At 42.8% G+C, this 21,545-nt stretch overlaps 2 protein-coding genes across 4 annotated transcripts; both read right to left on the reverse strand.

The window, feature by feature from the left end:
* Positions 1–1,122: 1,122 nt before the first annotated feature.
* Positions 1,123–16,368, reverse strand: LOC140559338 (target of Myb1 membrane trafficking protein-like). Of its 3 annotated transcripts, none has more exons than XM_072682819.1 (17): positions 16,258–16,368; positions 13,047–13,131; positions 12,747–12,825; positions 12,384–12,533; positions 11,103–11,237; positions 9,293–9,433; positions 9,017–9,133; positions 8,760–8,893; positions 7,769–7,811; positions 7,512–7,629; positions 5,921–5,987; positions 5,559–5,634; positions 5,059–5,124; positions 3,925–3,984; positions 3,653–3,689; positions 2,919–3,111; positions 1,123–1,864 (listed from the first exon to the last, which is right to left on the reverse strand). In XM_072682819.1, the coding sequence occupies exons 1-16, from the start codon at positions 16,307–16,309 to the stop codon at positions 2,954–2,956; spliced, it is 1,518 nt and encodes a 505-aa protein (XP_072538920.1). In that variant the 5' UTR covers positions 16,310–16,368; the 3' UTR covers positions 1,123–1,864; positions 2,919–2,953. The 3 variants fall into 3 exon arrangements, with proteins under 3 accessions (XP_072538920.1, XP_072538919.1, XP_072538921.1); XM_072682818.1 differs by having other exon boundaries at positions 5,921–5,993; XM_072682820.1 differs by lacking the exon at positions 5,059–5,124 and having other exon boundaries at positions 5,921–5,993.
* Positions 16,369–18,526: 2,158 nt separating this feature from the next.
* On the reverse strand, positions 18,527–21,085 carry bglapl (bone gamma-carboxyglutamate (gla) protein, like). Its single transcript, XM_072682821.1, has 4 exons — positions 20,970–21,085; positions 20,565–20,816; positions 20,317–20,431; positions 18,527–18,629 (listed from the first exon to the last, which is right to left on the reverse strand). The coding sequence occupies exons 1-4, from the start codon at positions 21,028–21,030 to the stop codon at positions 18,527–18,529; spliced, it is 531 nt and encodes a 176-aa protein (XP_072538922.1). The 5' UTR covers positions 21,031–21,085.
* Between the last annotated feature and the right edge of the window lie 460 nt (positions 21,086–21,545).

The raw sequence follows: 21,545 nt of genomic DNA on the forward strand, positions 1-21,545 counted from the left end.
CAGTTCTGGATCTGTTATCTTTTCTGATTTTCACTCTCTCTCTCTCTCTCTCTCTCTCTCTCTCTCCGGTTGTTTTGAGTGACCTTGTCCTTTTCCGAGGCAGCCATCCTCGAATGATTTCAACAATGTCAGCTGAACAAAAAGGGTCTGGGTTTGTCTTGACCCAAACTACTGACCGGTGATACAGCAATCTTTTCTCCACGGTGCTGAGAATCAGAGACACAGCTTAAACAGGCCTGCATGATATGGACAAAAGTTTTGGGACATCTGTTCTTTCAGTTTCTTTTTAAAATCAATGGTATTGAAAAAGAGCTGATCCTTCTTTTGTTGAAGTAACTGTCTCTGTTGTCCAGAAAAGAAGATTTTTTTCTAGATTTTGGAGAAGCATTGCTGTGAGGGTTTGATTGCATTCAGCAACCTTGAGCAAGGCACCTAACCCCCAATTTCTCCCAGCTGCATCTGACCTGGGCAGATCATTCAATCACAAGGCAGGAAAAACACTGACCCTTCACTTCTGCTAACTGGGAAATTGTCCTCATAATAAATTGCATTATGACTTTATGGTTTTCTGATTTGCAGACAAACATGGTCAGAATTACTCAATAGCTGAACACACAGAATAACACAATTTACCCGGGAGACGGCTTCCCAGACGCAGCAGGAAAAGGTAGTGCCAGCGTTTCTACGTAATGTTGGCAGTAACTGAGGTTGTGTGCTCGGTATTACCTCTAAAGAGAAATATGGTGGCTCAGCGGAGCGGTTAGAGCTCCGGGCTAATGAGGACAGGGTTGTGGGTTCGATACCCGGGCTCAGCAACCTGCCACTGTTGGGCCTTTGAGCAAGGCTCTTCAGTCTCTCTGCCCCCTGGGTGCTGGAGTTGATTGCCCACTACTCTGGGCGTGTGTGTGTTCACTGCCCCTAGTTCACTACTGTGTGTGTGTGTGTGTGTGTGTGTGTGTGTGTGTGTTCACTACCACAGATGAGTCAAATGCGGAGGGCACATTTTGCTGTACATAGTGCAGTAACAAATACTTGCACCTTTAAGTATTACATATATTTTATTATGTATGAATTATAATTAATCAGGGTTGTGCATCAGTGTCACTCATTTAGGCTTATAGATTTGATGTAATGTATTTTATTAATGTGTAAATTCTGACAATGAACATTTTTCAGTGTGATATGAGTGCTTACTTAGTTCTCTTGGGTTTAGAATAACATGCTCTGTTTATTAATAATACATACATAATGAGGAAATGAGCAAATCTTTAATATACAATCGCTTCAAAAACAGTCACAGCTCTAGTAGCATTAATACAGATATATGTGTGTATCATTACAGTCACACAAAAACCACATATCTCCATTTGTGCTGTTTTTCATTTCATGATAAATGGACCAATAGAAACGCTCCAAAATGACTTGAAATTAAATATTTAATTCCACTGAAAGTTAAGAAGGTGGAAACTGGAAAACTCCAACTGCAAACAATTTGGAAATACAAGGTTTGCGTGAGCCTGTGATGATAGTGTGTATATTTTATGTACACGTTGCTGCCCTGCACTTACACACACACACATCTTAAAAGGTGACCATGATAAAAACCATGATATTGCACACGTCACAACTGCATATATTCAAGACGTAATCACACACGAACAGTGCGCCCTCCACATCGGCAAAAGCCTTCTATCTCCTTAAGATCTTAAGATGAACGGGCCAACAGAACTGCTCCAAAATGATGCTTTTCCCACTTCCATGTCCAGTTTGTGGAGATTTGTGCTGGACAGTAATGACACAGATGTGCATGTTTTCCACCCCTCATGGCCTCAAGGAGCTGCAGCTGATGGGATGCTTTGTGCTTCTGGAAAATTCAAACATCAGCAGCATTAGGGAGGCAAGTAAACATCTTCAGTAAGCAGACGGTGAAGGTTAAAGCAGAGTAGTGGTGCAGATCTAAGTCACAACAGTATTCTGTGATTGATCCTGATGGAGCACAAGTTAAACTGCTAGCTGGCACATGCTCAAATTTTTCCCCGATGTCCTTTCTTGGAGCAGTGCGTACCGGGAACACCCCACAAGACCTGTCTGATGTTTTTGACCGATGGTCGGACTGTCCAGTCGTCTAGAACATCACAATCTGGTTCTCGTGAAAGAGTCTCAAATTATCTCATTTTTCACATTCTCAAAGAGCTGACTGTTCACTGACTGTTCACTGTTCAACTGTTCACTGCTGCCTAATATGTAAATCCTATATATATATATATATATATATATATATATATATATATATATATATATATATATATATACACATACACACATTTGTTTTATTTTATATATCTGGTGGTATTGATGTTATGGCTGATAAGTATCTCATAACTCATAAATAATATCTGGTTCCCCTGTCACCTGTCAAAAGGTGGGATCTACATATGAGATATGTCTTGCCAGATTCCACAGGACACCCACAGGGGTCTTGTGGAGTCCATGCCTCAACAGGTCAGAGCTGCTTTAGCTGTATGAGAGGGAGGACCTACATAATATCAGGCGGGTGGTTTTAATTTTATGGCAGATGGATGTACTGAAGGTGGAGGTTAGGCTGAAAAATACAAAATAGAGATTTCTATGGCAGTACAATGAACTGTAGGACAAGCCACCTGCTCAGGGCCTTCAATGTCCAGCTTATTGGATATTGTCCAGGAGTGAGCTCTGTCTGCTGTAGGACACTGGCTGGAGTGCTTTGAAAGCTGTAGGTCAAAGCTGATCAACAATCATCATCATCCTCATCAGACGTCGTTCTATCACTTTATGCTGGCACGAAGGCTAGAAAGCAGCTGTGTGGAATTGTTTATAGAGAGTAGTGTGTGTGTGTGTGTGTGTGTGTGTGTGTGTAAGTGTGTGTATGTCTGTGCTACCTGTGACTCTGCTCTTCTTCATTAACCTGAGAGTGTTAGAGGGAGAACAGCTGGTCCTGAGCGCTCTCCTGTTTCTGGGCCGACTGGGACGGCGGCTGAGGGTTTGATCCAGCGGATCCAGTGGAGGAGTTCTTCGGGATAGAGGGGAGATGCTCCACCACTTTAGCTCTGTCTGCCAGAAACTTATCGAACTCTGTAACAGAGAGAGAGAGAGAGACTGATTGACAGACAGAAAAAGAGGAGCAGAGAAAGGGGTTGAGAGGGAGAGGATGAAGATCTAGAGATCTAGAGATCTAGTTAGATGTCACGTTACATGTCCAAAAGTTTGTGGACACCCCTTCTAATGAATGCATTCAGCTACTTTATGTTGCACCCATTGCTGACACAGATGTGCAAATAAACACACACACATACAGCTTGTTAAGTCCTTGTAGAGAAGTACTGCCAAAAGAACAGGACTCTCTGAAGGAACATGGACCTATGGGCACCATGCTGCCTAATGCCAGGTGTGGGCTAGAAGGGTATAAAGCCCCCCAGCAGCATTGAGCTGTGGAGCAGTGGAAGAACTGTGTTCTCTGGAATGATGGATGGTGAAGCTCCATCCAGTACTTGAGCTGGGGATGATGAGATGGGGTGGTGATGAATATCCAACATCCTGCCCCCAGTAATGAGCTTGTGGAGGTGGAGAGAAGGGGGGGGTGTAGAGAGAGAAAACAAGAGACAACCATTCTCACCTTCACTCGTCACTCCATCACCGTCCTCAAAATCATGCTGCAAGACACACATACAGGCATTAGAAACCCCATTAACACAGTCAGTCAGTATTTAAGCTGTGTCTACTGCTGTGTTCTCCATGAGCGATTAAACATGCTCTACATGTTCCAGCTTGCACTGACTCTAATGACCACTAGATGGAGCTAGTGCATCGCTTCAGCTCTGAAATCTCTGAAATAGGCAGCAGACAAACAAACTCAGTTCATAAACAATAATCAAACAGCAGCTTTACCGAATCCTCAGACAACCACTTCTCAATTTCAGACATCGCAGCGGTCCGCGGCGCCGGCACCTGCGAGACACAGGACAGAAAACAGCTCAGAAAAAGACCCAGTTCTACAACACCAACGACCCAAAATACTGCCCATGATGGCCCACACTGCTCTGGTTTCCGCCATAATATCACTGTATTACACAGCACCAGTCTACCCTAATAACCCCCACGAAGCCATGAAGCTACTCTATGCTTCACAATGTGTCCAAATGTTTGTGGACACCCCTTTTAATGAATGCACTGAAATGCATTTAAAAGAGATGTGCCAATTCACACACACAGCTCATCTAGTCTCTGTAGAGAAGTGCTGCCAATAGAATAGAATAGGACTTTCTGGAGCAGATAAACATGAAGCTATTGGCACCATGCGGCCTAAAGGCAATTTTACCCCTGCAGCATTATCTGAGAATGTGTGTATTTTGCTCTTGGGCTCCCCCTGCGGTTATAAAGCAATTTACATTTCCTTTACTGCCGGAAATACAAATCACGCTTTGAGATTATAGAGTGTGGATTGTAGAGAGTGGACTGTAGAGTACAGATTGTAGAGTATGCATTGTGAAGTGTGGATTATGGAGTGTGGATTGTAGAGTGTGGATTATGGAGTGTGGATTGTAGAGTCTGTATTATGGAGTGTGGATTGTAGAGTCTGGATTGTAGAGTACAGATTGTGAAGTATGCACTGTGAAGTGTGGATTGTAGAGTGTGTATTATAGAGTATGCATTGTGGAGTGTGGATTTTGGAGTGTGGATTATGGAGTATGCATTATGGAGTGTGGATTGTAGAGTACAGATTGTAAAGTATGCACTGTGAAGTGTGGATTATAGAGTATGCGTTATGGAGTGTGGATTATAGAGTGTGGATTGTAGAGTATGCATTCTGGAGTGTGGATTATAGAGTATGCTCTGTGGAGTGTGGATTATGGAGTGTGAATTGTACAGTATGCATTATGGAGTGTGGACTGTGGAACATGGATGATGAAGCGTAGATTGTAGAGTATATATTTAATGGTGTGGATTGCAGAAAATTAATTCTATAGTAGAGAAAATATAATAGAGTATAGAGCATCAGTCATCATCACTGCAGAAACCCACCAGCTCTTCACTGGACACATCACTGTAAATCCACTGAGACTGAAGAGTCCAGTCACCTGCTTCATTCTTCACACAGTCACACAAGTACACACAGGGGTTAGTATGTTAGTATTCACCATCTGCATCTTTCACACAGTCACAGAGAGACACACAGGGAGTGTAACGTAGTGTCAGTGTAATGCTAGCGTGCAGTTGGTGAGCACAGGGTTAATCATAAAATGCAAGGCCACTAACCCTAAATGAAAGGAGTTATCTGTGAGATATTAGAAGAGACAAATAAGGGCTGTAAAACATTAGTTAAAAGTTAGTTAGTATAAGTTTTATGTAGCTAATGAATAAATTACAACCTCAATTACCTCAAACCTACACAATTCTGTGCTTATATCCCCTTTTTATATATAATTTAAACCCATGTGCATATATCATTTTAATCTGCAGTGTCAGTAAATATATCAGTGGGTTAATTCAGAATTAGCTAATTCAGAGTTATTAATACTGACCCCTCCGGTGACCTGAAGCCGAGTGTCCAGTGCCCCAGCCAGGCCCTCTACTGCCCCAGGGTCTTCATATCTGACACTGTAAACAACACATAACAGCTCGAGCTAACTCCAACAGCTAGAGTCAATGTCAGGGTATTAAGATGATTAATCACATTAATATATAAACATATACGGGTCTGTGTGTAGCACATCTATATTTTTATTATGTTTAGCACCATGTGGAAACTCTGCAACAATAGTTGTAATATGCATATTTATTTCAGTCATGAAGAGGTTAAGAATTATTTAATAATTACTTCATTAATAATAAGGTCTTTTTAGCTTAACTGTACTGTGGGAATTCTACTGAGCTGGAAGTCTACCTCTTTCTCTGTTCAGCCAGAGAACTGCCTCTCGTCTGAGCAAACATGTCAAATTCTTCATCTTCGTCTGCAGCTGAGAGAAAGAAAGGGAGCAGAAATGACATATGGTGGCGTAAAAGACTGAGGAGGCTGAAAAACTGTCAGACATGAACACAGTATGTAGGACAGCTACTTAGCCACTGTTTAGCCTGAAGAGTCTCTAGTTTTGTCACAAACTTAGCTTGTCATAATTATTACTATTATTATTATTTTTTTTTTTTTTATTTGTATTATTTATCCGATTTCCCACTCATTTTCTCCCCAATTTGGACCCAACCCATACATTAACCCCCCCAAGGCTGCCTGCAGACGACGCCAGCACCTCAGCGAAGCGATGTGGGGAGAGCAGGGCCCTCACAGCAGCATGACCGGGATTCGAACCAGCGAGCCTCTGATCACAGTGACAAGGCCTTCACCCGCTGGACCACTCGGGTCCCTAGCCTGTCATTATTTTTAAGTATCATCTGATCATTAATTGCCATGTAAATAACTGTGATAAATGATTTAAGGGCCTTTATTGTTCACTGAAACACCGAAATGCAAGCCTAGCGCAGCTGACTGACCACCTATCAGCTAGCTAGCTAGCTCTCTTGCTTCTTAGCTAGCTATATTTACTTCATAACACAGGGTTATGATGTACAGACATAAAATGATACACGACATACGTGTTTTAAGCACACACACTCACGAGACAGAATTACACTGTTCTTCTGAGAGGGTGAAAATATGAAAACAACATATATTCTGCTGGAAAACATGCTAAAAATGTTAGCATTAGCAACTTAGCTAGCTAACAAGCTAGTTTTTGTAAAGTTCATCTTAAGAAATAATTTATATTTACATCATTTAGCAGACACACTGGTGGACTTGCTTAATTAGGTGGATCATTGAGCTTATAGACCAGCTTGACCATCAAACATACCCTATGCTGGTCAACCGCTAATTGAATTGGCAAAGCTGTTTTTTTTTTCTTAGCACACCTAAATCACATTGTACCTGCCGTAACAAGACAGTAATAAAAAAAAATCAGAGAGAAATGACTGCGATCAGCTCATATCATTGCAAAAATGGCAAAAATTGTAACCAGTATCAGAAACCTTTAAAGCAGCATTATGCGAGAATTGGTATTTATTTTGCTCTTGGACTCCCTCTAGAGTTGGGGAGTGTAATTCTTGGTAAACTTTTACTCCACTGTTGTTAATACAATTGCCACTTTGAGTGCCACCTCATGGACGGCTGTACACATGCATTTGTTGACAAGCTGATAACAAGAGATACAGAACCGGCATCTGAACCTGGACTAAGCGCTAGAATAATATTACACGATTTGACACGAATATGACTCAGGACGACACAGCGTTGCGCAGCCCTGGCAAGGGGTCTTGAGCAGCTCCACCATGATCCACCAAAGTTCACTAGAGCAGTAGCAGCAGTCCGGCCCAGGGTGTTACATAATGTTGCTTTAAATCAGGTGTGTTAGTGTATGTTTTATGACAGACAGTGACAGTAAGACATTTACATTTATGGCATTTATCAGTAAGTAATCACTCACCTGCAGAGCAGGTCAAGGTATTGGACGGAGGCTGGGGCACTGGTTGACTAACAGATGGAACTGAAGTCTGATTGGCTGCTGGTGTGACAGGGTTGAGGTCTATGAGGTTTCCTGTGTCCTGGGCCAACATACAGGACATCGGAGCAGTCAATGGAACCAATGTATGTCATAAATCAAGATAATAACTAGAATACTGTTACATAAAATGTTTTAGGCGTTAATTAAAGGATGATTATGCCGATAATTGACGAATTTACCTGTCCTGCTGGCGTTCTTTGTGTAACGCTGAGTCTCTCGAACCTTTGGAAGCAAATCAAGAAAGACAGAAAACAGAGGAAGCTTAAAGCAAGAGTCATTACATAACTGCAAACTGTGGCAACGATTTCTCATGGGTTTCCTTCAAGAAGGTGGTTGTTGATGTTGATAGACCTCAGTCACGCCCCCTGGTGTTCACTTTAACGATGACAAAACAGCAAACACTAATCTCTGACCTCTGTAATGACATGTGTTCAACATCATGAGAGGCTAGTACATACACTAGCTAAGCCTGAGATGGAGTGGTGTTGTGGTTGAAGCTTTGAAGAAGCACCCTGTGCACTCTGCAGTACCTCCCTCCCCACACATACACACACACACACACACACGGCAGTGTACTACAGCAATCTCCTCATTACATTACATAACCCTGCACACTATTTCTGTAATCCAGCTACTGGAGAAGTATAGAAGACCACATAGCGTTTAGAGCTCTTTTAAAGGCCTTCCTTGTTTATCTAAAGTCTTCTGGAGTCCATCTTTGGAAGACCTCACATAAAGGTCCACTACATGTCCAAATGTTGTGGACACCCCTTCTAATGGCTGAATTCAGCTACTTTCAGTTGCATCCATTGCTGACACAGATGTGCAAATGCACATGCACAGCTTGTCTAGTCAATAGAATAGGACTCTCTGGAGCAGATAAACCTAGTGAACCTATTGGTTAGAGGGGTATAAAGCCCCCCAGTATTGAGCTGTGGAGCAGTGGAAGAACTGTGTTCTCTGGAATGATGGATGGTGGAGCTCCATCCAGCACTTGGGGATGAGTTGGAGAGTTGGGGATGATAAAGTCGGGTGGTGGAGCAATGCTCCTTCAATATCTAGCAGAAACCTTCTTTCCTGGACAGTCACTCCAGTAAAAGCAGTGAATGAGCAGGTGTCCCAATACTTTTGTCCATAAAGTGTAGAATTGATGGAAGGGTAATGGAGAACCTCTCGTAGCGAATGAAAGCATTGTTCAGATCATCATTGATAACCAGCAGCTCTCCAATCAGCTCTTCTTCACACAGGCTGGGGATCAGCTCCACCACTCTCTGCTGCATGCTCTTACAAACGGAGTACAACTGCTGCTCTCACACACAAACACACACACACACACACACACAGGAAAAGAGTGGAAAAAGTGTTAGGTATTAAATCATTTGATTCCATTTCTGAATGATTCAGGTAAAGGTTTGATGCTTCAGTACCTGCAGGAGTTCTGTATCTGAAGGTGAGCTGTCTCCTGGTTTGAGCTGGTTCAGCATCTCGGTCATTACTGTCAGATTTCCCTTAACCAGGTCTAACTCTGCCCTCAGCTTCTGTTTCTAACACACACACACACAGACATGTGACGTTGAGAAATCTGTAGAACCCGGTTCAATTCAGAAAGATTAGCTGTACAAGAAAGAAACAGTGGACCCGACGGGCCGATCATAACACCAAATTTCTAAACACTATAGATATAGCTGATACATGCCAAGTACCTGGTCAGGTGACATGGGGACAGGTGCTCCGTTCGTCTCAGGGGCCTGCGGTGTGTGCGCGGGTGTGGGGCTTGCAGGGTGTGTCCTGGAGACAGCAGGTGCTGGAACAGACGGGGCAGATGTGCCATTTTCCGGGGTGCTCTGAGAGAGGCCACAAAGCACAGATATCAGTCTATCTTGCTCCCCTTTATGAACAGAGGAACTGTTGTTTATGCAAAGGCTGTGCTAGAACGTCTCTGTGTCATCTACAGCTCTAAGATCGCAGTGGGTTCTACTATGTGCTAATATCAGCACAAGCAAGGTGCCCTAGAATGGAAACTGTGTTATCTTGGCATGGTTGGATAATGAAAGTTCAGGAGATGGACGTGACGAAATGTAAACCTCAAACACTCACACATGGCTGTTCCTCCATCCAGCAGAACCAAAACAGAGCTAGAAAACAGGCCATTTTCAAAACCCCCAAACTGTTACATCACAGTCTCAGCTCATTATAGCTACATCAACCCCGTCCAAAGCCCCAGTCAAAGCTGGCTGAACGGTAACATGCAACAGCGACTTCAGGAGAATATGGTGTTGTTGATTCTGGAGAGCAGCTCATCATCTCCAGACTCTGCTAGTTACGGGAACATGGGTTGCGACAGGAACCAGGCATCTTGACTGCGGCTTTTTCTGGGGAGCTCAAACTCGGCATGTGAAGAAGCAAAAGCCAAGGAGGCAAGCAGGGATCCACAACAGGCTAAAAGCTAACCCAAACTGGACTACCTCAGCTGAAGCAAACTGGAGCTGAACTCACACTGTAAGTAAAAGCACACGGTAAGAGTCAAGAAGGTCAAACCTTGGAAAGCGAGCGGGGCAAGGCTAAAAGCTAACCAGCTACGATCTCAACTTGCTAACAGCACATGGCACTGAGAGGACACAATGAGGGGACAGCAGTCTCAATCCAGACTATCTATAAGACTAAGGAATAATTTGTGGGGGGTTTTTGTTAAAACTATAATATGTAGTTTATTTTGAGCCGTTGTGGTCATAAACAAACCAATTATTATTTTATGAGAACTCCATATAAGGAAAATCAGTGTGTTTTATTCTGCGGTAAGATAACAGGGTGGTAAACAGGCTTGTAAAACCGCATCTGCACATTTTTCGCCCAATCGAAGTCACATATTTACTATTTATAAATTAAAAATAATTAAAATATTTAATAAATGCATTGTTTGGCATCTTTAATGCCTAGTTGTGCACACTATTTGCACAATGCTTAAAGGTAGAATATAAAACTAAAGAGGCAAACGACCCTTAAGTGAGCAGAAAATCTAAAACGCTGTGAACTGAGCTGCAAATAAACTGGGAGGCTGTTTAAAAAGAAAGAGCTCTGGCTGAACAGCTCAATCATGCAAGGCAACCACTAGAAACGCAATAACCCAGGCACTGAAGATGTGACCTACGCTTGAGAGGATTTGTTTACTGTCGCTATGGCAACGCTGTCCTGGTGTCAACTTCCTCCCGCTGGCAGTATTTACATTTCAGAAATGAAATAATCTCTGTACGCAGTTTCGGCGTGGGCTGTTATCTCTCTCTTTCTCTCTCTCTTTCTCTTTCTCTTTCTCTCTCTCTCTCTCTCTCTCTCTCTCTCTCTCTCTCTCTGACAATACAACCCGGAAAATGCTAAAAATAAACTAAGCAGGTCAGGCAGTTCTGATCGAGCTGGCCAGCGATGGTCTGTCATATTGAAAAGCATGTTATGCCGAGCCACGCCCCCATAGGAGGGCAAAGTGCAGGGGAAATGTAAACAGTTGTGTTGGGCATTTACCCTGCTGGGGGTGTGTATAGGCGAAAGAGCGTCCAGATCGGTCATGGGAAACTCCAGGCCCCTCCGTTTTAGGTCGTCATACACGCTCACCACCCCAGACAGAGACGGTGCGTTCCGGAAGGCGTCGGCCCAAGCCTGTGAGAAGCAAACACAACAACACAGAGTTGAGGGGAGAAAAAACAGAGAGATAGAACCTGAAATGAACACAGGGGTGATTCAGGCATTCAGCTCTTAAGACGCCTGGGGAATTGAGTGGGGGATCGGAGTGGGGATCAAGGTGGGGGTTTGGCGTGGGGATCAAAATGGGGGTTCGGCGTGGAGATCGGGGTAGGGGATCGGCGTGGGGGTTGGGGTGGGGGTTCGGCGTGGGGTTCAGCGTGGGGATCGGGGTGGGGATCGGGGTGGGGATTGGCGTGGAGATCGGGGTGGGTGATCGGTGTGGGGGTTGGCGTGGGGGATCGGAGTGGGGATCGGGGTGGGGGATGGGGGTAGTGGATCTGGGTGTGGGATCGGAGTGGGGATCCGGGTGGGGGATCGGAATGGGGGATCGGGGTGGGGTATCGGAGTGGGGGATCAGGTGGGGGATTGGGTGGATGTCTTGGTATGTGTTTTTTTGTGGAGTTGATTAGGTAGGTGGGTGGGTGAATGAGTAGGTGGGCGAGTGATTGGGACTGAATGGGTGAGAGGGCAGGAGTTATTAGGAATGTCTGTGTTTGGGTAGGTGGGTGACCGGATTGCTGAGTGAGTAGGGTTGATTGGGTGGTTAAATAGAAGAGGAGTTGGGTGGGTTAGTGGATGATTGGGTCAGAGATATGGGATGGGTGAGTAGGTGGGTAGGGAATGGGGTGGATGGGCTTTGCATCTGTGACATTTCTGCCCACTCTGTCTCTACACCAAGCACTGACGTAGCTTATGAAGAAGATGTGCCTTCTTCCTAAGTTACGTCAGAAGATTAGTGCCAGTGCAGACATTCCACTCCAGTATGAATTAGCTGTAAATGCTAGCTGCTGTTTTTGTGTTTCCAGTTCTTATTAATCTTCCAGGAACAGCTGGTATATTAAAAAGAGATATTTCATGTCCGATGACTTAAAAACTCCCGTTTTAATGTTTTAAGTGTTCCAGATGAAAAGTCCTGAATGGCAGGTAAGCAGTTTCTTGTACCTGCCAGGCTCTTTCCAACAGAGCCAGTGTTGCAGCTGGAAAATGCCCATAAGCAGCCCTACTTTAAGAACAAGCCTCCTTTGTATTCAAAGCTTTTCTTTGCTGAGACTCCAAACAAACCTGAATGAGGCTTAAGACTCTGTCGTGTAAGATCATGGGGGGGTTGTTTTTGGGAAGAATGGTCCGCACCAGCACTCCCTCTACAAACTCCCTGCTGCAGACGTAAACGTGAAAACGATGACCACAGTTCTTCACACAGGTTTCAAGCACCTGGAAGCAGGAAGAGAAAGAGTGTCACCTGAAAACACTGCCACCAAAACCTCTACACTAATGAGCGACCTTCAAATAGTGGTGTAGTAGACACACACACTGTTCAGTATGGAGTTTAGGATGCAGTTTATGTCTAAGTGAGGCCAGACAGGAACAGAGGAACTGAGAGCAGATAACTGAGAGACCAGACAAGAGCAGATAGCAAGATCTTACAGTCAGTGCCAGCATGACTTCTCTGAAGTTCTTATTTCCCACAATCTTCTTCTTTATGGCTCTTATTGCATCTTTGGGCCTGAAAACACAAGATTATAGTAATTCATGGCAACTGTTTAGACTCGAAACCTTGAAAGACTTGACTTTCTATCACTACCAACTGAAAAACCTCACAAACACTGTCAAATGCTCTCATTCTGGACTGAACCGATAAGGCGAAGCTTGTATTGGCAAAATGATTACACCAAAAATGAGAAACAATGAGGCCAGAAGCCCCATTTGTTGATGTTACAGCCATACCCTTCATCTGTCTCGTTGATAATGTCACAGATTTCCATGTTGATGGCCCAGTCCTCAGCCTGCAGGGCGGCGCTAGTGGCTCTCTCTGTATAAAAAAACAGCACAATATGCATACTTAGCCCGTTTATGAGCGGGTTAATGACCAACACTCACTCAAAGCACGTCACAACAGCCCAAAGCCCATCAGCTCTCTCCTCTGAGGCAGCCTCTGTTTTTTCATCTGACAGGAAAAGCTAACCCACTTTTTGCTATTTTGGAATAATGAGGTTTTGAGACGTATTTCTGTGCTTACAGTTAAAATTTAGAGCTATGCTGGTGCCTGATATTCATCTTATACTGCTAAATATCTGAACGTCAAAGTTCATGCACTGAAAATTCTGTAATTCAGTACTAAACTGTCAGTATTTGAAAAACTGTCAGTATTTGAAAAATTAATTTGATGCTTTGCTAAAATATAGACATTTTATTCATTTATACTTAATCCGGGCAGATTGAGTCTGAATTAATGAACTCATTTAAATATTTAATTGGAGTTGGGGATGATGAGGTGGGGTGGTGAACATCCTAAACATCTTGACCTCACAAATATGCTCAAATATTGCTGAATGCAAGCAAATCCTCACAGCAATGCTCTTCCAAAATCTAATAGAAAGCCTTCTTTCCTGGACAGTTACTCCAAACAGTTACTCCAACAAATGCAGGAGAAACTCTTTTTAATACCCTTGATTTCAGAAGAAATAATGAATGTGTCCCAATACTTTTGTCAATATAGTGCATTTTAGGAGAAGGACCAACTAGGATCCACTAAAAGTGTGTGACTGTTTCTTACTGTAAAAAAGACCAGCGGAAAAGTAAAAATACCCATTAACATCATGATATAGAAAGTAATCAAGGCAGGTTCATTCAAAATAAAAAAATTATAATTATTTTAGCTGAATCCTATAATTACGACAGTCAAAAATCAGTAGGAGCTGCTTTCATAGCTTAGTTTTGCATATTGAAACATCCATATCACAGAGGTCAATATTCCGATAAGGCCTAATACATATTGTTTACATAAACAGGCAGAGAAAGTGGACGTCCCGTGTGTCCAGCACATGATAAATCTCAACAGCTTTACACTCCCTGAAGTTCACAGAGACAGATATGTCATTTCTCCCCCACTCACTGACTCCCCCCCCCCCTCTCTCTCTCTCTCTCTCGCTCTCGCTCTCTCTCTCTCTCTCTCCCCTTCACCCTAATGTTCACATTAATATCACAAATGCCTGGAGTTTCTCAGAGAGTGTGTGTTCAGAGGCAGCTGACTGTCACATGAAGGAGGCAGAGTGAGAGAGAGCAGGAGAGGGAGAGCATGAAGGAGGGAATTAGGGAATTAAAAAGCCCCTCAGAAAGGAGGTCTCAGCAGGGTGGAACTCATGTGAGCTCTGCTTTGGTCCGGATCACACGGGGCGGGCTATTTCTTCTGCCTGCTGTTCCTGGAGCTGTGGAAGGCACTATGTACAACATGTAATTAGAGTTAATAATAACTTTAATACTACACATAATAATGTGTGTGTGATGCGTGATCATTTCACGATGATTGCTTTTTTTCCTGGTCATGTGTTCACTATGCAGAAACTTCACTTTTGCTGTTTTCACTTTGTGACATAATGCAAATGAGGAACGGACCAATAGAAATGCTCCAAAATTGTTTTCCTTCTCCTGTAAAGTTGCTAGTATTTTTACAGGAGAAGGAAAAATTCTATTTCAATGGAAATCAATGTAAAAGATTTCACTTTGGAGCGTTTCTATTGGTCTGTTCATCATGTGTGTGTAGACAATAATAATAATAATAATAATAAAACTAACAAAAATGGACATATTTCTGAACTTGTTTGTGTATCCCCCTTTCTAAAGCCCTGAAATCCTCTCTGACCTAAATATGGTATGATCCCGCTTTTCTCAACGCTGAAATAAGTAAAGAAGAAATGTCGCTCTCACACAGAAAACTTCACTTTTGTCGTAACTTTCACCTCCTGACATAATGTAAATGATGAATGGACCAATAGAAATGCTACAAAATTATGGATTTTTTATTTAGATTTTTTTTACATGAAGTGGCTCCAGCATAAGGGCTATTTCAACCATTCCTAGAGCTGCTTCCTAGAGAAGTGAGCTCCTGAGAGACCGGCTCACTTATTCACTATATAGTGTTTCCTACATAGTGAACACATTAATATGGATTTTTTTACATAGACTTCCATTGAAAGCTAAGAGAACTTTTACTTTTCAAAGTTGCTAGCATTTTTACAGGAGACGGAAAATCCTCTTTCAATGGAAGTCAATGCAAAAGATTTCACTTTGGAGCGTTTCTATTGGTCTGTTCATCAGAAAACTTCACTTTTGCCGTTACTTTTACTTCCTGACATAATGCAAATGATAGAAATGCTCCAAAATTATGGATTGGATGGATTTTTTTTTTTTAAATGAAGTGTAAAACCATTTCTAAGTATTTTAACCATTCCTAGAGCTGCTTCCTAGAGAGGTGAGCTCCTGAGAGACCGGCTCACTTATTCACTATATAGTGTTTCCTACATAGTGAACACATGAATATGGAATATTATATTTGTTCATTGACTTCCATTGAAAGCTAAGAGAACTTTTCCTTCTTCTGTACAGTTAGCTAGGTTTTTGTGTGATAGAACCATTATGCAAGAACAACCTTTAGAACCAGGATTATAAGGGGGGGGGGGGGGGGGGCTGCCTAGTCTTAACTCCAGTCCTATCTGAAATACATCACCATAAAGATTAACAGTCAGACTTTGAATTTACCATCAGACTGTACAGTACATGAAAAGCCCAGTTCCTCATATTTACCCCAGCTCAGTGACATTTGGACACGCCCACTGTCTGCCAACACTGACGACTGTGTACGAAATAAATAAATAATAAATAAATAAATAAATAAATAATTCATACTTTGAGAAACTTTATGGCTACTGTAAATAAGCTCATATTTTTGAAATATTTTATAAAAAATATTGTCTGAAATTAAAAACAAAAATAAATGAAAAAAAGAGAAGAACAATTTGAAGCTCGTGAGGCTCGTCGTGTGGTTTCTGGTTAACTATGTAATGTTTACGAATGGAGGAAGCTGGATTCTAGCTGGATTTCAGCCATTTAGCTCGGTTCTGAGCTCATTACACACAGGCAGAGGGTTAAAGACACTCACGGATCCGCTGGCCGACCGGAGAGGAGAAAGGGCTCCCGATAAGGAAATCCATTTTTCTTCAGAAAGGCGCAGAAATGCTGTTTATTCATGAGTCTCTGAAACTCACGCTCAGTCAGCCGGTGGAAGCGCGCGTTCACGAGAACTGAACTCTGAACGCGCGATCACGTGAAAGGGCAAGTGTAGGAAGTGGAGCGGAGCTGGGAGGCAGGCAGGCACGCTCACTAGGTTAGATGGACGCTCTGTGTCCAAATGTTTGTGGACACCCCTTTTTTAGGCACATATTCAGCTACTTTTTTGTTGTCCCGTTGCTGACACAGATGTGCAAATGCACACACACACATGCACACAATATTGCCAATACAATAGGACTCCCTGAGCTGTGGAGCAGTGGATGAACTGTGTTCTCTGGAGGGATGGGTGGTGGTCCGGCCAATACTTTTGGGACGAGTTGGTGGAGTTGGGAGGATGTTGGGCTGAAGAAGTGGTGGCTCAGCTGTTAGAGCTCAGGGGTCTTGATGACAGGGTTGTGGGTTCGATACCTGGGCTCAACAAGCTGACGCTTTTGGGCCCTTGAGCAAGGCCCTGCCTCCTGGAGTCGGCTGCCCACCACTCTGGGTGTGTGTGTGTGTGTGTTCACTACCACAGATGGGTAACAGTAGAAAGCCTTCTTCCCAGGACAGTAGAGAAAGTTACTCCAACAAAGGCTACCATTGGTTTCTTAAGAAGCAATGAATGAGCAGGTGTCCCAATACTTTTGTCCATGATTATGATGAATTGATGTAGGCCTATTTCTGTTCTCAAATCATAACGGGCTGCTTTTCGGACTGTAATCTTTATGCCGTTGTGCTTCTCTGGACCCTGCCTTCTTCAGGACCAGGCTTGGGAATCACTGCGTTATTTGAGACCTAACAGGTCCGAAAATGAGACAGACGGGGCAGGACCGAGCAGACCTCAGTTCCTATGCTGGCCTGATGTTTTGGAGATGTGCTGACCCAGATGTTCAGCTAGTCATCTTAGGCTTGTCCATTTTTCCAGCTTTATACACACCAAGACCTGCTTAATACACTATATATGGACAAAAGTATTGGGACACCTGCTCATTCAAGTATTAAAAACAGTTTATCCTGCTTTTGTTGGACTAACCGTCTCTACTAGATTTTGCTGAGAGCATTGCTGTGAGGATTTGGTTGCATTCAGCAAGAAGAGCAAGTCAATGAGGTCAGGATGTTGGACAAGAGCTGCTTAATACACTATATGGACAAAAGTATTGGGACACCTGCTCATTCGAGTATTAAAAACAGTTTATCCTGCTTTTGTTGAAGTAACCATCTCTACTAGATTTTGCTGAGAGCATTGCTGTGAGGATTTGATTGCATTCAGTGAGAAGAGCAAGTCAGTGAGGTCAGGATGTTGGAAAGGAGTTTCTAGGAGATTCAGGACAGGGTTGAGGGTGGATGAACTGATGGTTTTGCCCCTCCCATTTAATCAATGGATGCACAATCCTTTTAAACCTTTTATTTTTTTTAAACACACAAACCATCAACAGGCCTTTTCTGACCATGTGTTACTATACAAGTACTATGTGCACATAAACAAATGTACTATTGACAACGAGACATTGGCACAGTCCTGGGCTACCAACTAGCCAATTTAAGGCAGTCTACCTGCACTACCAATCCAGTTTATAATGTAACTCCCTCACTTTAAAGTGTTAGGATAGGGAGGTGTAGCACCTTTGTGAAATAAGAGAACATTCATTAAAAAAAACACACACAAAAAAGGAATAATTTACTACTAAATCAAATAAAAAGCCGTATATATGAGTATGGCTCCTACTAATACACAGTTAATCTATGCAAATGAAGCTCCGTGCCCCTAAGACTACATTACATTAGTGGATTATCTTACAGGCCTCGTCACATATTACAGTTGTCAGTTAGCTTGCTCAAACCACAGGCTACGTACACAGCAAGGGACTCGTGCTATTCTTAGACTACTACACAAACGAGTTGTCGTTGTGGTTGCGGCCGCCTCCGATGCAAAACAAGAAAGCAGGGCTCAGTAGTGGTTTCAGTGAAAACACACAACTGCAGCAAAAGCCTGGCACTGTCTCTCTCTCCACAACAGTGCTCTGCCGGCCGCCCGTTTCCCCTCTCGGCGAGGCAGGGAGGGGGTGGAACCCGTTCCGTTCAACTGATAGAAAACTTGTGTGTTGCGTGTACATGCGGATTACGTTTGAGTCCAGGTAGAAGCAGCTTCTCTCTGAGGTTTAGAATGGGATGGGGCCGTAGTAGGCGGTGTAGGCCGCCACGATGCCGTTTGTGTCGGCCATTTCGTCGCAGGCCACGTTGACTTCACACACCTCTCTCAGGCTGGATAGAAACAGAAAAACATTCAAGACTTAAAAAGCAGTACAGCTGGTCTATACATCTCTTATACACATACATAGACTGTCAACCCCTAGAATAGAATAGAATAGAATAGAATAGAATAGAATAGAATAGAATAGAACAGAACAGTAAGAAATAGAACAGAGTAGAACAGAGTAGAATAGAATAGAACAGAGTAGAATAGAATAGAACAGAGTAGATCAGAATAGAATAGAGTAGAATAGAGTAGATCAGAGTAGATCAGAATAGAACAGAGTAGATCAGAGTAGAATAGAGTAGATCAGAGTAGAATAGAATAGAACAGAGTAGAATAGAGTAGAACAGAGTAGAATAGAATAGAACAGAGTAGAATAGAGTAGAACAGAGTAGAATAGAATAGAACAGAGTAGATCAGAATACAATAGAGTAGAATAGAGTAGATCAGAGTAGATCAGAATAGAACAGAGTAGATCAGAGTAGAATAGAGTAGATCAGAGTAGAATAGAGTAGAATAGAGCAGAACAGAGTAGAATAGAGTAGAATAGAGCAGAACAGAGGAGAATAGAGCAGAACAGAGTAGAATAGAGCAGAACAGAGTAGAATAGAGTAGAATAGAGCAGAACAGAGTAAAATAGAGTAGAACAGAGCAGAACAGAGTAGAATAGAGTGGAATAGAGTAGAATAGAGCAGAACAGAGTAGAATAGAGCAGAACAGAGTAGAATAGAGTAGAATAGAGCAGATTAGAGTATATCAGAGTAGAATAGAGTAGATCAGAGTAGAATAGAGCAGAACAGAGGAGAATAGAGCAGAACAGAGTAGAATAGAGCAGAACAGAGTAGAATAGAGTAGAATAGAGCAGAACAGAGTAAAATAGAGTAGAACAGAGCAGAACAGAATAGAATAGAGTAGAATAGAGTAGATCAGAGTAGATCAGAATAGAACAGAGTAGATCAGAGTAGAATAGAGTAGATCAGAGTAGAAAAGAGTAGAATAGAGCAGAACAGAGTAGAATAGAGTAGAATAGAGCAGAACAGAGGAGAATAGAGCAGAACAGAGTAGAATAGAGCAGAACAGAGTAGAATAGAGTAGAATAGAGCAGAACAGAGTAAAATAGAGTAGAACAGAGCAGAACAGAGTAGAATAGAGTGGAATAGAGTAGAATAGAGCAGAACAGAGTAGAATAGAGCAGAACAGAGTAGAATAGAGTAGAATAGAGCAGATTAGAGTATATCAGAGTAGAATAGAGTAGATCAGAGTAGAATAGAACAGAGTACAATAGAGTACAATAGAGTAGATCAGAGTAGAATAGAACAGAGTACAATAGAGTAGAATAGAGTAGATCAGAGTAGATCAGAGTAGAATAGAACAGAGTACAATAGAGTAGAATAGAGTAGAATAGAGCAGAACAGAGTAGAATAGAGCAGAACAGAGTAGAATAGAGTAGATCAGAGTAGATCAGAGTAGAATAGAGTAGAATAGAGTACAATAGAGTAGAATAGAGTAGAATAGAACAGAGTACAATAGAGTAGAATAGAGTAGAATAGAGTAGAACAGAGTACAATAGAGTAGAATAGAGCAGAACAGAGTAGAATAGAGTAGAATAGAGTAGAATATAGTATATTTGAGTAGAATAGAGTGGAATAGAATAGAGTAGAATAAAGTAGAACAGAGTAGAATAGAATACTGTACCTTTCCAGCTGGACAGGAGTGAGGTTTGTACCAGTTGGGCCTGCTCTCCTGTGTCTCCTCAGCATGGATGTGGCTACAGATCTCTTCACCATCACATGCTCAGGTCCTGGTGTGGCTGCAATTCAACACACACACACACAGAGTCACACACACACACACACAGAGTCACACACAGGCTCCACCACCACGCTTCTGTCCACTCTGCTCCTGGACGGGCAGACTGAAATCTCTGGGATTTCTGAACTCACCTTCAGCACTAATAGAGTTGGACTCAGAAGAGGAGGAGTCAGATGCTGAGTCGGACGCTGAGTCGGATGCTGAATCTGAGGCAGAGGAAGAGTCGGAGGCGGAGGACGAGTCAGAGGCGGAGGACGAGTCAGAGGCGGAGGAAGAGTCGGAAACTGAGGAGTCGGCGTCAGGATCAGCGGGAGCGGCTGTAGGATCAGCTTCAGGATCAGCTTCAGGATCAGCTTCAGGATCAGTGATGACGTCTGGGTACACTACACACACACAGGGAGTAGAGAACACTCTGAGTATAGAAGCTCGGGAGGTTCTCTGTTCTCCTCTAAATGCAGGAGAACATTTCACAAGCATGGTCTTCAGCCTTTAGGATATTCAGGGATATTTAAAGAAGAATTCCACCATAGTCTTACCTCCCATGGACATGCAGGCAGCCAGCACAGCAAAGAGGACGAGGAGGGTGAAGGTCTTCATCTTTTCTTCAATGGCTTGAGTTCGGTTCTTCTTCTTCTTCTTCTTCTTCTTCTTCTCTTCTTGCTCAGTTTTCCCTCCTTTCTCCTCGAGCACCTTTATACTCTTCCCAACTCTCCACACAACTGTTGTCGAGGTTTGGATTGGTTCGGGAATCGAATGACACCAAACCCCCTTTCTGCATTCCAAAACACACATACACCCACACACACTCTCACACACACTCTCACACACATACATCTGTACACATATGCGATCCAAATACCGCATTCTAAATCAGTCATATGTGCATCTAAACTTTATATAATCCCGTCTAAACCACCAGCGATTTTGAGGCGGCTGTCTGGGAATACTGGGAATGTATTTTAGTAAATAAATGGTCGATACGTCTGGAGGGGGAAATCGTATTATATAAATTTAGGCCTTTTTTTACACATCTGCTTTGACCAATAAACAGAGCAAGCAGTGACCTTGAAGCTTTCCTGTATGCTTCTACACTCGGCCAGATGTGAAGGTGT

Source organism: Salminus brasiliensis, chromosome 7, assembly GCF_030463535.1.
Source record: "Salminus brasiliensis chromosome 7, fSalBra1.hap2, whole genome shotgun sequence".
NCBI classification, from domain to species: domain Eukaryota; kingdom Metazoa; phylum Chordata; class Actinopteri; order Characiformes; family Bryconidae; genus Salminus; species Salminus brasiliensis.

Excerpts from the sequence above, each read along its gene's own strand:
- LOC140559338 (XM_072682818.1), bottom strand. The coding sequence starts at position 16,309 with ATGGATTTCCTTATCGGGAGCCCTTTCTCCTCTCCGGTCGGCCAGCGG. Across the intron at positions 9,134-9,292 it reads TCCCCATGTCACCTGACCAG|AAACAGAAGCTGAGGGCAGA; the intron begins GTACTTGGCATG and ends TGTGTGTGTTAG. Across the intron at positions 5,635-5,920 it reads CTGGCTGAACAGAGAAAGAG|TGTCAGATATGAAGACCCTG; the intron begins GTAGACTTCCAG and ends TGTTGTTTACAG.
- bglapl (XM_072682821.1), bottom strand. The coding sequence starts at position 21,030 with ATGAAGACCTTCACCCTCCTCGTCCTCTTTGCTGTGCTGGCTGCCTGC. Across the intron at positions 20,817-20,969 it reads TGCCTGCATGTCCATGGGAG|TGTACCCAGACGTCATCACT; the intron begins GTAAGACTATGG and ends GTGTGTGTGTAG. Across the intron at positions 20,432-20,564 it reads CAACTCTATTAGTGCTGAAG|CCACACCAGGACCTGAGCAT; the intron begins GTGAGTTCAGAA and ends GTTGAATTGCAG.